Source organism: Triticum dicoccoides, chromosome 5A (genome assembly GCF_002162155.2).
Source record: "Triticum dicoccoides isolate Atlit2015 ecotype Zavitan chromosome 5A, WEW_v2.0, whole genome shotgun sequence".
In the NCBI taxonomy this organism is placed as follows: domain Eukaryota; kingdom Viridiplantae; phylum Streptophyta; class Magnoliopsida; order Poales; family Poaceae; genus Triticum; species Triticum dicoccoides.
Window position 1 is genome coordinate 349,600,185 of NC_041388.1, and position 12,801 is coordinate 349,612,985.

The 12,801-nt window shown below is 49.9% G+C and overlaps 1 protein-coding gene and 1 non-coding gene across 2 annotated transcripts; both read left to right on the top strand.

Moving 5' to 3' along the window:
* Positions 1-5,437: 5,437 nt before the first annotated feature.
* LOC119301456 (U-box domain-containing protein 19-like) lies at positions 5,438-7,909 on the top strand. The gene has a single exon (XM_037578418.1). It carries the CDS (start codon positions 5,523-5,525, stop codon positions 7,626-7,628), a length of 2,106 nt encoding a protein of 701 aa, XP_037434315.1. The 5' UTR covers positions 5,438-5,522; the 3' UTR covers positions 7,629-7,909.
* Positions 7,910-8,340: 431 nt separating this feature from the next.
* Positions 8,341-8,413, top strand: TRNAK-CUU. Its single transcript has one exon. It is a non-coding gene; the product is annotated as a tRNA-Lys (tRNA).
* The last annotated feature ends 4,388 nt before the right edge of the window (positions 8,414-12,801 follow it).

Here is a 12,801-nt window from a genome sequence, read left to right on the forward strand (position 1 = left end):
CTCAAAATCAGCATTGTCCTTTGCTGATAATTACACCGAGTTATTTGAAGAGATTCACGGTTCTTTGAAAGCACAAAATCAGAAATATAAACGACTTGCTGATTGCAAAAGGAGGCCAAAATCATTCCAAGCCGGTGATAAGGTGATGGTCTACCTCCAAAAAGAGAGGCTGCCTTTAGGTGTTAAAGGGAAACTTAGGCAGCGAAGGTATGGACCCTTCTCTATCGTGAGGAAGATAAATGATAATGCTTATGTGATAGATCTTCCAAGCGATATGGGTATCTCCAACACTTTCAATGTTGCGGACTTGACTCTCTACCATCCAGAAGAAGCGCTCTATGAAGATAACTCGAGGGTGAGTTCCAAACAACCAGGGGAGAATGATGAGGAACACTAGATGAGAAGAAAGAAAGCACATGCCAGATCTTTTTGGCTACTTCTAGATGTTTCCACTCTAGTGTAGTATTTCTTTCCTTTTCTTTTCTATACTACCTACTGTTTTCTAAAATCTTTTAGTTGTGAGTAGCTATGAGTAGAATGGTGAAACTTACATAATGTTTTCTAGAGTATTCCAGCTATAAGTAGAAGTATGCGAAGGCTTCCCAAAGCCCTATAAATAGAGGTCCTCACCTCTACTTGTACCCAGACTATGTACCCCTACCTATAATAGAACTTGTTGTTCCTATCTATGATCTTCGAGTAGATCTTGTGCCCTAGGAGTTCTGGATTGAACTCTTGTTGCCCTATCCGCCTACATTCGCCTCTAGAGCAATATCTAGCGCAGCACATTGAAGTTGTTCCTTCAACACTTGTGCTGTACACATTGTAGCAGCAAGTCTTCCTAGTCTTCCACACTATCGAATGAGCCCAAAGGAGCATGATATATTGAAGGAGAAAGTGGAGGAATTGCTGCAAAAGGGGCACATTCAAGAAAGTATTAGCCCATGTGTTGTACCAGCCCTGCTCGCGCCTAAGAAAGATGGATCTTGGTGCATGTGTACAGACAGTAGAGCCGTTAACAAGATCACCGTAAGGTATAGATTCCGTTTTCCCCGTCTGGACGATATGTTGGATCAGCTTAGTGGAGCAAGAGTGTTCACAAAGCTAGATTTAAGAAGTGGATATCATCAAATCCGTATAAGACCCGGGGATGAATGGAAGACCGCCTTCAAGACAAAGGAAGGGTTGTTTGAATGGCTAGTCATGCCATTTGGACTCTCAAATGCACCAAGTACCTTTATGCACTTAATGAATCAAGTCCTTAGACCCTTCTTATCCCACTTTGTTGTGGTCTATTTCGATGACATCTTGACCTATAGCAAGGATGAGGATGAACACTTTGATCACATTCGGAAGGTGCTAGAAGTACTAAAGGAAAATGAGCTCTACGTCAACTTGAAGAAATGTGTTTTCCTGCAAACACAACTTCTTTTCCTAGGATTCGTCATAACATGTGACAGCATTCGTGTTGATGATTCTAAGGTTGAAGCAATCCGAGAATGGCCAACTCCGAAGACCATTTCTAAGAAAGCTTTCATGGCCTTGCAACTTTCTATAGGCGCTGTGAAGAATTTCAGCACTATCATGGCACCAATTACCAAGTGTTTGAAGAAAGGAAAGTTCCAATGGGCAGAAGCAGCTGAAGCTAGCTTCAATGAGATTAAACAAAAGCTATCACAAGCTCCTGTCTTGGTACTACCCAATTTCAACAAGACTTTTGAGTTGGAGTGTGATGCAAGTGGAGTGGGCATTGGAGCTGTCCTATCTCAAGAAAGGAAGCCCATTGCTTTCTTTATTGAGAAGTTAAGTGAAGCTACACATAAATGGGGTACCTATCAGCAAGAATTATGTGGTGTTTTCAGAGCGTTGAAAACTTGGGAAGTCTATTTGCTGCCTAAAGAGTTCATTGTTTATAGTGACCATCAATCCTTGAAGCATTTTAGAAATCAAAAGCATGTTGACCGCATGCTAGCAAGATGAGCAGCATATCTGGAGAGGTTTAACTATCTCATCGTGCATAAATCTGGAATAACTAACAGAGTAGCCGATGCTTTGAGTCGTCGTGCATGCCTCTTGACTTCTTTTGAAGCTGAACTTCCGGGCATGGATCAAATAAAGGAGTTGTATGAGGGTGACGAAGACTTTGGCCATGTTTGAGTAAAGCACGCAAGGGGCCAACCATTAGGTGATGACTATTTGATGCAAGATGGATATCTCTTTAAAAATGATCGTTTGTGCATTCCAAGAAGTTCTCTACGTGACAAGCTGGTTAGAGACCTTCATTCAAGTGATCTTAGTGGCCATGTTGGACAGGACAAGACTATCGCTAACCTGGAAGCTCGCTACTTTTGGCCACAACTAAAGAGAGATGCTGGAAAGTTCGTTCAACGGTGCCCCGTAAGTCGGACCTGCAAAGGCAAAGTCCAGAACACAGGGTTATACATGCCTTTGCCTGTTCCTGTTGCTCCATGGGAGGACATTTCTATGGACTTCGTCTTGGGCTTGCCAAGAACAAGACAAGGAAGTGATGATGTATTTGTGGTCGTGGATAGATTCTCTAAGATGGCTCATTTCATCCCATGCCGTAAGACAACGGATGCTCATCATGTGGCAAACCTATTCTTTCGAGAAGTGGTTACACTTCATGGAGTTCCAAGGTCCATTGTCTTAGACCGTGATAGCAAGTTTCTTGCTGCATTTTGGCTCACTTTGTGGAAGCAATTCAACACTGAATTGAAATTTTCTAGCACTGCTCATCCACAAACATATGGACAAATGGAAGTGGCGAACAAGTTTTTGGGTAATCTGATCCGTTGCATTTGTGGAGAAAGAAAGAGACAATGGGATTTGGCTTTATCTCTTGCAGAATTCTTCTACAATAACTCCAAGCATAGATCCACAGGAAGGAGCCCTTTTTCCATTGTCTACACTAAAGTTCCATCACATGTGGTGGACCTGGTGAAGCTACCATCAAGGAAAAACTCAAAATCAGCATTGTCGTTTGCTGATAATTACACCGAGTTATTTGAAGAGATTCACGGTTCTTTGAAAGCACAAAATCAAAAATATAAACGACTTGCTGATTGCAAAAGGAGGCCAAAATCATTCCAAGCCGGTGATAAGGTGATGGTCTACCTCCGAAAAGAGAGGCTGCCTTTAGGTGTTAAAGGGAAACTTAGGCAGCGAAGGTATGGACCCTTCTCTATCGTGAGGAAGATAAATGATAATGCTTATGTGATAGATCTTCCAAGCGATATGGGTATCTCCAACACTTTCAATGTTGCGGATTTGACTCTCTACCATCCAGAAGAAGCGCTCTATGCAAATAACTCGAAGGAGAGTTCCAAACAACCAGGGGAGAATGATGAGGAACACTAGATGAGAAGAAAGAAAACACATGCCAGATTTGTTTGGCTACTTCTAGATGCTTCCACTCTAGTGTAGTATTTCTTTCCTTTTCTTTTCTATCCTACCTACTGTTTTCTAAAATCTTTTAGTTGTGAGTAGCTATGAGTAGAATGGTGAAACTTACATAATGTTTACTAGAGTATTCCAACTATAAATAGAAGTATGCGAAGGCTTCCCAAAGCCCTATAAATAAATGTCCTCACCTCCACTTTGTACCCAGACTATGTACCCCTACCTATAATTAAACTTATTGTTCTTATCTATGATCTTCGAGTAGATCTTGTGCCCTAGGAGTTCTGGATTGAACTCTTGCTGCCCTATCCGCCTACATTCGCCTCTAGAGCGATATCCAGCGCAGCACATTGAAACTGTTCCTTCAACACTCGTGTTGTACACATTGTAGCAGCAAGGTGGAGTTGCTCCTCCACAACCTTTGTGCTGCTTCGGAATGGGCCGACATATCATTCTCAGATTAACAAAGTTGTCACAAATAATATATTCAGAATAATACGAGCACCAATGTCAAATATAAGATTTAAACCCTGATGGGCTGGAAATTCCACCGCCCTCGTAACCATCCAAACACATATTGGTTTGCAGTAACAAGACCTAATTATGCGGCATTGATAAGCTATTCCACAAACCAAATAAAAAATATCGACGAGGAGTTTGTTGGTCAGATAGTATACGCAGTTGCGGATCAGTGAGGCGCCAAACCGTATCCTGTCCCCTTGGCCACGTCTGACAGGGACGCACTCCGTCCTCTGCGCTTGACCGCTTCCACGGGACCGACCCCAAGGATCTTGACAAAATCAATCGTGCTGCCGTGTGGGACCGCCGTTAATGGCTGCTGCACTGCAAGTCCGCCCGCAGCCTCCTGGACGTATGTATCCAGTTGCGGCACAAAGTTTGGCACAATCAAGACTCAACGCGTGTCCCCACGCCCGACACGTAGGCGGATCTTCCACGCCAGGTTACCAAATAAACTAATCAACTCGTGTCCACGTCGCCTAATAGCGGATTACTACCGATTAACAACTTACTTAGTGTAGCCTGCTAATCGCGCGTCCTTCCCGTCCAGTAGGCGACGGAGTAGAGCGCACGCGCGAATCTCCAGGCTTTGGTGAGGCCATGGGATGACCGTGTGGTCGATCGCTGCTCGGTGCTCGCCGGCGAGCTGCCTCGCGGCTTCTATGTCGGCCAGGTGGGCCCAGCCGTCGCCCAAAGTCATATGTATATCCGCTTGGCGGCTGGCGGGTCGAAGGCTGCAATGCGTCGCACGCGACATACTCTATGCCAGGTGTGCACGGAGCGGCCTGGTGGGGCCAGGCCGCACGTACGTCTACCCGAGAGCAGCTTACGATCTCCATGACCAAATGGACCATGACCATGGCGAAACGAGCACGACTGTACCATCTTCCTCCTTCTGCTGCATGCGTCGGTTGCGTAGACCAAACGAGGTTGCCCGGCCGACCAAGGCCGCCCGCCCCGATGAAGAGGGTTTGCTTCTAAGTTTCAACTCTTCCTCGTTCACAAAGCCAGGTTACTTGTAACCAAGTTCAAGGAATCCATCTTACTTTTGCTCGTTTGTCCCTCAAAAACTTTTGTTCGTCTGAACATAAAGATTGCATCCCATCCCATGTACGTGCTCACGTACCGCACCACACATGCCCTCGTCTCACTCGCCAGCCCCGTCGGCAGTCTATCAATCCGGACATGCATGCATCAGAGGCTCAAAGCCATAGCACAAATCCGTAATAAGAAAGTCCAATATAATAGTGATATAGGTGCATCATCATCATCATGGAGCTACGGACGAAGAAGCTGCCATGCCGCTTCTCATCTCGCTTTCTCGCGTTCCTATCCACTGGTGCCATCGGGCTCCACGTGTCGATCCTGCCACGCGTCCGCATCCCACGCTTGGATTAAGGGAAGCAGTGCTCCCTGTCTGGTAACACGTGTTCGGCCTCCTCTATAAGTACGCGCCTCTTGGTATCCTCTCACTAGGAATTACTTACCGTCCACCTCTCAACCTCTCTTGGGCTTACTCCATTTTGTGCGCCCACTGCTTCCCTTAATCCAAGCGCACCACTACACCGGTCGGTTCATCAGCGATGCCGGCCCCGCCGCCGCCACGGAGCCAGCCGAAACGCCGGCGGCCGCTTGCTCTCCCCGCGGTCTGCCCGTGCGAGGGCATCGCGCCGGAGCCGCTCCTCGCCTCCCTAGTTTCGCTCACTGCCGACGTGGCGAGCCGCAGGGCCGGCGAGGCCAGCGCCTTCCCCGTGCTCCGCCGCGGCACCCACCAAGCAGTGCGCCTCGCCGGCCTCCTCCTCGCTTTCCTCGAGGAGATCCAGGATGCTGCGGCGACGCTGTCGCACTCCGCCGTGGTCGGTCTCACGGAGCTGCACGTCGCCATGCAGAAGATGAGGTTCCTGCTCACGGACTGCGCGCGTCGAGGGGGCCGCCTGTGGGTGCTCGTGAACGCTGAACTCATAGCGTCTGAGCTCAGGTTGTGTCTGGGATCCGTCGCGGCGGCCATGGATGTGCTGCCGACGAGCATCGTCGGTGCATCCGTTGAGTCGGGGGAGCTCGGGCGGCTGGTATCGGATCAGGCGTGGCGCGCGGTGGTGCGGCCTGACGCCGGCGACAAACTAGCAGTGCGGAGCATACGGTCTATCATGGATACCTTTAAGATGGGCGTCGCGCCGGAGGCGGATGATGTGATGCGGGTGCTCCGCCGGATCAGGGTCGAAAGCTGGTTCCAGTGCTCCGAGGAGATCGCTTTCCTAGATGGCGAGCTCTCCGCGCGGTTCGACGCCGGCGACGAGAACAGCAGCGCGGTGGTCCTCCTCAACAATCTGATGGCGTTCCTAGTGTACTGCCGCGTGGTGCTGTTCGATCACATTGACTCGAAGCAGTCGGATGCGACGGCGGCGCGACCGGCGACGTGCCCGGAGTGGATCAGACCGGAGGCGCTGCAGTGCCCGATCACACTGGAACTCATGACCGACCCGGTGACCGTGTCCACCGGCCAGACATACGACCGCGCGTCCATCACACGGTGGATGAAGGCCGGGTGCCGCACGTGCCCAGTCACCGGCGAGAAGCTCCGCACCGCCGACCTCGTGCCGAACGCCGCGCTGTGCGGGATCATCGAGCGGATGCTGCTCAGCAACGGCGTCTCGCTTCCCGAGACGGGCTCCAGGCACCACCACGGCGACGCTGACGGCTCAGCCGCTACATTCAGTCCGTCGGCCACCGGCGCCGCGCGGCTCGCCATTAGCTACATCGTGGCGCAGTTCTCGACGGGGTCGACGGAGGAGCGTAGGAAGGCGACGTCCGAGGCCCGCAAGCTCTCCAAGCACAGCGTGTTCTACCGGGCGCTCTTCGTGGAGGCCAATGCCGTACCGTGGTTGCTGTGCCTCCTGTCCTGCATGGACGCGTCCGTGCAGGACAATGCCGTGGCGTCCCTACTCAACCTCTCCAAGCACCCCGGTGGCCGGACGGCGCTCGTCGAGGCAGGAGGCATCGGCCTCGTGGTCGACATCGTCAACGTCGGCTCCAAGGCCGAGACGCAGCAGAACGCCGTGGCCATTCTCTTCTACCTCTCGTCGAACGCCGAGTACGCCGAGGAGATTGGCCGGTTCCCGGAGGCCATACCGACGCTAGTGCGGCTCATCAAGGAGGGCGCGCACCGAGGCCGGAAGAACGCCATGGTCAGCCTCTACGGTCTGCTCCAATCCCCGAGCAACCACGCCAAAGCCGTTGCCGCCGGCGCCGTGGTGGTGCTTGCTGGCCTCCTTTCCAGCGACCGCGACGGCGACCTCGCCTGCGACACCGTCTCGCTGCTGGCGAGGATCGCCGAGCAGCCGGCGGGCGCACAGGCCGTGCTCGCGCGGGCGGGCCTAGTCGCCCGCCTCGTCGAGTTCCTCGCCGCGTCGGCCTCTCGTTCCGGGAAGGACCACTGCGTGGGGTTGCTGGTCATGCTGTGCCGGCACGGCGGCGAGAAGGTGGTCGCCCTGCTGGGCCGGATGCCGGGGCTGATGGGGTCGCTGCACTCGCTCGTCGCCGACGGCAGCCCGGCGACCTGCAAGAAGGCGCGGTCGCTGATCAGCATGATCCACCGGCATTACGAGCTGACCAGGCCGTCGTCATCGCCGGTGCCGCTGCCGGTGCCTACACCGAACGCCGGCGACCGTTTCGTTCGGCTCGTGCTATAGCGCCGCGCGCGACGAGCCGTCCCCTTCTCCTAGCTAGCTAGTCCCAAGTAAGCACAGTACATCGTACAGCGTGATGGATTCGTGACCATTTTTGCTCTCGATCTCAGTCTCAGCTCGAGTTTTAGAAGAGCTGAGATTGAATTTTGTTCCTCCCCACCATTCCTTTTGTTATACTACGCCGCTATTGCTATACACGTGTATACATACACAGATTAGAGTTGCAGTTTGTAACACCTTTGTTGTACATATCTGTGTGGAATTGGATTGTGTGTTCTCTCTGATGATTTGAGTGCATAAATGGAAGAAGATAGTTGTGGGAAAAAAAGATTTGGTGGCGACTGAAACTTTCTCGCTCGAAAATGAAAACCTGGACTGCACTTACATGATTGCAGTATTACAGAATAGTTTGGTAGAGGTTTTGATTATGAGCTGATCCAGTTGCCGTGTCTTTTCGGCCTTCACAGTTCACACCCCAGCAGTCGTTCTGATTGGAACAGCTCAAGCACACAAAAATTTCTTTGTACGTTTCTTTTCCACAAGAAAGGTCTCCCTTGTAGCTAGTATGACTTTCGTGCGAATCTAAATAGTCTGTGGCGAAATGAAGTATGGACTCATTGTCCAATTTAAAGAACTCTACTCCATAGTGGGCTTGCGCTAGATAGTGAAGGCGTTTGTGATGTTAGAAACGCATAAATTTCATTTTGCACACTCAGCCCGTCTAGCTCAGTTGGTAGAGCGCAAGGCTCTTAACCTTGTGGTCGTGGGTTCGAGCCCCACGGTGGGCGCTGGTTGATTTTCCGTTTTGTCTCCTATTTTGAACTTTCCTTTCATTCATGGTTTCTGTTTTTCTTTTTTCTTTTTTTGGTACAGTGCTCCATTCTGCGGGCTAATCATTCTACCACAACGATGTTTACAGTATCGTTACAACTGAGCAGATGGTTTGAGTAATACGCAAGCGACGAGCTTTTTGTCAAAGAATAGAAGCAGCTTCGTGCGTCTTCGTTCCAAAAAAAGAAGAAGAATAGAAGCAGCAGACGAGGAGCTAGTCAAACGGTAGTTTAATCTCATCTCTGATGCAAACCAACGGCGCCATACAGCAGAGCAGCCACGCGAGTGCAGCGTGCAAGCAGAGCGCTGTCAGCGGGCGCGCCCCTTGACCGGGTGTGTGTGTGTGTGCCAATCACGGTTCACGTGAAGGGCGCATCGCTCGCCTGTTTCTTTGATTAGCGTGAGTAGTTAATCAGCCGGGGACTAGATTAGTGCTAGTGCATCGCTACAAGGGGGAGATGGCATGGATTGTTTAGTGCAGCAACAGAGGTTTATGCCTCTCGTGATGGGATCACGGGCTGGATGCGTATAACTAATGGCGTGGACGGTGGAAGTACCTTCTTGCTTCTGCGGTGGATTGCTCGATCCGAGGAGGCTGCCCCATTTTTAACAGAAGCAAGTGACTGTTGAGCAGTTGCCAGTTGGGAGCTTGCTTCCAGAAAAGAAGTGACCACTGGCAGCTCACGAGCTGACACTCAAGTCAGCTGTCCCCAGACCCGACTCACAATACATCTTGCCATCTTGGCAACTGATAAGCGAAGAAGAAGGAATAAAAAAGAGGCGCTGGCCGTGGCTCGACCAGATAGGTCATCTAGCACACCATTTGGATCGGGTCTCCCTTGGACGTTGGACCGTGCCATACCGAACGCATGGAACGCAAGCCCACGTCCACCCCGCACGAAACACGCCGCCATCGCGATGCGCCACGCGCTCCGTGCTCGTCGCCATGATGCCCCAAGCTCCACGGTGGTGTCTCGTGTCTCGTCCATGGACATAACTCGTTATGGCCGCCTCTGTGCTCGTCGTCGTACAACGCAAGCTCGTTGTAGCATCACTTGTCGCCGGTCGTAGCTCGCCGCCTTGCTGGTCGCAGCAATCATCGTAGCACCATGGTTAGCAGCCCTCGTGTTTGCACTGCGCGTCATGTGTGTGTGTGTGGAAGGAGCAACCCCGTGAGCTGGGAATTTTGCCGGCCCGACACCTGATTTAGGTTGTAAGTGGTGCTCGCCGTTGGTGGTGGTGGTGTTAAGACTGTCTACAAACGGGCGCCCAAAACCCGTCTCAAACGGCCGGACGAACGGGCAGGTCACGAAAATGCGATCTAGACGGGCGCCTCAAACGCTCGGGCTGAACAACACCCTCGTATTCAGCCCAAATATGAGGCGGATATAGGGACGTCTGTGCGCGTCTGCCACGTCGGATCAGGCCAACGTTGGCCCACCCGATCCCACGAATATTTCTTCCCATCGGCTCGCTCACCTCACCCAACCTCGAGAGAAGATGTCTGTCCGGCTTGTGCTTCGCCGCTCCCAGGAGGATGCCCATACTAGGTAGCGCTCGGACTCCTTCTATCAGGAATTCATTGCATTGCAGCCACCCAAATGGTGCATGGATCCGGCGATAGATGTGCCGACACTGTCTCACCGGAGGCGGTGCGGTCCGTCTGGCGTCCGAACGCAGGGTGGATGCGCAACTCCTCCGTTGGTGCGTCGGGGCCATGGATGCACCATGGGCGTCGTGCGATGCAAACATGGCGTGGCGTGCCCGACGTGCGAGGCAACAGGCGCGAGAGGCGGTGGTAGCCCTCTCGGCGATGGACGTCGGCGAGGCGGAGTCGCATTCTGCGGCGTCTCGTATGGTGCAATAGTCCGGGCGCCGCAACCACGTCGTGGTGGATGTCGCCGACTCATCCCAGAACGGATCCATCATCGATCTGACATCCACCGGCATAGTTTGGGTTCCGGGCTCCGACGAGGAAGAGTAGGGCATGAGAGACGGCGGTGCCTTGAGTCCCTTGAGCCGGTTCGTGTCCCATGCGCTACTCTACCTTGCCGATGACCGGACCAACACTTGAGGAGCGCAGCCGCCCGCCGGACATAGGCACAGCGGAGCCGGACAAGCTCCGCTTAAAGATCGGTTTACGCAACATGTAATAATATGGATTTGAGGTTTCTAATTTAAGGTATCCGGTTGTAGAATCAAATATTTGAGGTATGACCCGGTCACTGTCCGTAGACGTGCGTCGCGTTCGCGGGCGTTTGAGGGGTTAGATTTGCCAAGCCGGGCTGTCAGCGGGAATTCCATATGTGTGCGCGACACGGAGGGCACCGACGCCTACAGGAAGGAGGGTTACAACTGTATCGATGACCGAAAAGGGAAGAGGCTGGCGAGGAAATGGTGTTTTCCTGTGCCCTTCCCCGTTCTATTTATACTTTATTTATGTTTTAAGTAGTTTATAGTATGGATTTGCGCTGTTTGCCGTTGAACTCCGATGAACTATGCTTCTTTTATCTGGCGTGGGAAGTGAGTGTCTCGCAAGACGCCATAAGAACACTCTAATCTTTGCCGGGACTTGAGTACTCCGGAGAGAGGTCCAACTCTTTTCTTCATAAGAAGAGTTGGAGGAGCTGGCCCTTCCTTCCAGTTCGTCCTCTCTGTTCCGTTTGATCAATGTTAAAAGCCTATAAGCAGATCGTACTGAGAATGTTCCTGTTTTTTCAAATTGCCATGCCCAAAAGTCCTCCACATTACAAGTACACAAGAGTATTTGTTTGATTGCTTGTACATCCGTCTAGAGGGAAAAAATTGTCCAAGATATTTGTGCGCCATGAAGCAGAGTTACTATCAATCATTTCACTCACATGGATTGGGGGGTTTGGCACGAGACACAAAGGGGCGCATGGAGAATTCCCTCGGAATCCAGTTGTGGTCCCAGACCCTAGTTGTTTGTCCATTGCCAATTCTGCGAATAATACCATGTGTCAAAGCATCTTTCCCCTCCATGTGCAAAATGAAAATTTGAGTGAAAGTATCTCTTTTTTTCAGAAGAGAGTGAAAAGTATCTTAGTTGCCATTCGGTACGTAGCCCCCATATCATAGCTCATATATGGGCCGGCCCATGTAGGTTTATTCTCATCAGTTTTATGAACCTTCTAGAAGGTTCCCCGGGTTTTTTCTGGGAGTTTTTCTATTTGGTTTGTTTCCTTTTTCTTTTTTCAGTGTTCATTTTTATCATGAATTTTCTAATAGGTTTTGAATATATTTTAAAATTCAGGAAGTTTAATTATATTTGTGGGTTTTTTCAAATTCGTGAGCATTTTAATTTTCTTTTGATTTCTAAATCCATGAAGCTTTTTTTAATTACTGAACAACTTTCATATCCACAAGCAACATTTTTTTTAAATTAGTGATCATTTTTTCAAATCCACAAACTTATTTTAAATTGATGACATTTTTAGAAGTTTGTATTCATGAATAGTTTTTGAATTCACAAATATTTTGAAACTTATGACCTTTTTTCAATCGCAGGAACTTGTTAAAATCCACGAACTACTTTTAATAATTATGAACTATGCATGAATTGTTTAATCCATAAATACAGGGAGCCAGTTCCGTCTCTAAAACTGTGTTCTCAAACAAAAAAAGTTCCGTCTCTAACCAACAACTATTGGTTTTCCCTGAACTAGCAGCGAACAAGCGATATGAACTAGTGCACGAGGAGCGAACGTACCTCCTTTTTTTTTGAGGGGCTGCGAACGTACCTTTTTTGAAAGAAAGTACGAGCTTTATTTATTAGAAATAATCATTACATCGTTTATAAGGATTGGTACAATTGCATTATGTGGTTCCTCAAACCAACCAAAAATGAATAAAAATCTAGCCAACTTAGCAAGTTCATGAGCAACTTTATTTACTTCTCTATTACAATGCTCGAATCTAGAAATAGAAAAATCGTAAGCTAAGTGAAAACAGTCATCAAAAATTGCAACTGCTGCCCCCGACGATCGTCCTCCTTCGTTCATGGTCTCGATCACCTCCATATTATCCGAGTTAATAATTATACGATTACAACCCGTCCTTTGCGCAAGCGATAGGCCAGATTTTAACGCCAAAGCTTCAGTCACCAACACATCTGCACATCAATCAATCTTATCATTTCCCCCACCGATGAACCTATCTTTGTCATCTCTTAAGACAGCCTCGATCGTACCTCTAAGAAGGTCGTGGTCAAAAGAAGCATCAACATTAAGTTTAACAAATCCCGTCGGGGGGTTAGACCATCCTCTTTTTTCATGGAATCCTTCGGCGGGGAGGCATTAACAAAATTGGCAGCGAGAGCGCGTAT

Bases quoted from the DNA above. Each gene is read 5' to 3' on its own strand.
- LOC119301456 (XM_037578418.1), top strand. From the start codon at position 5,523: ATGCCGGCCCCGCCGCCGCCACGGAGCCAGCCGAAACGCCGGCGGCCG.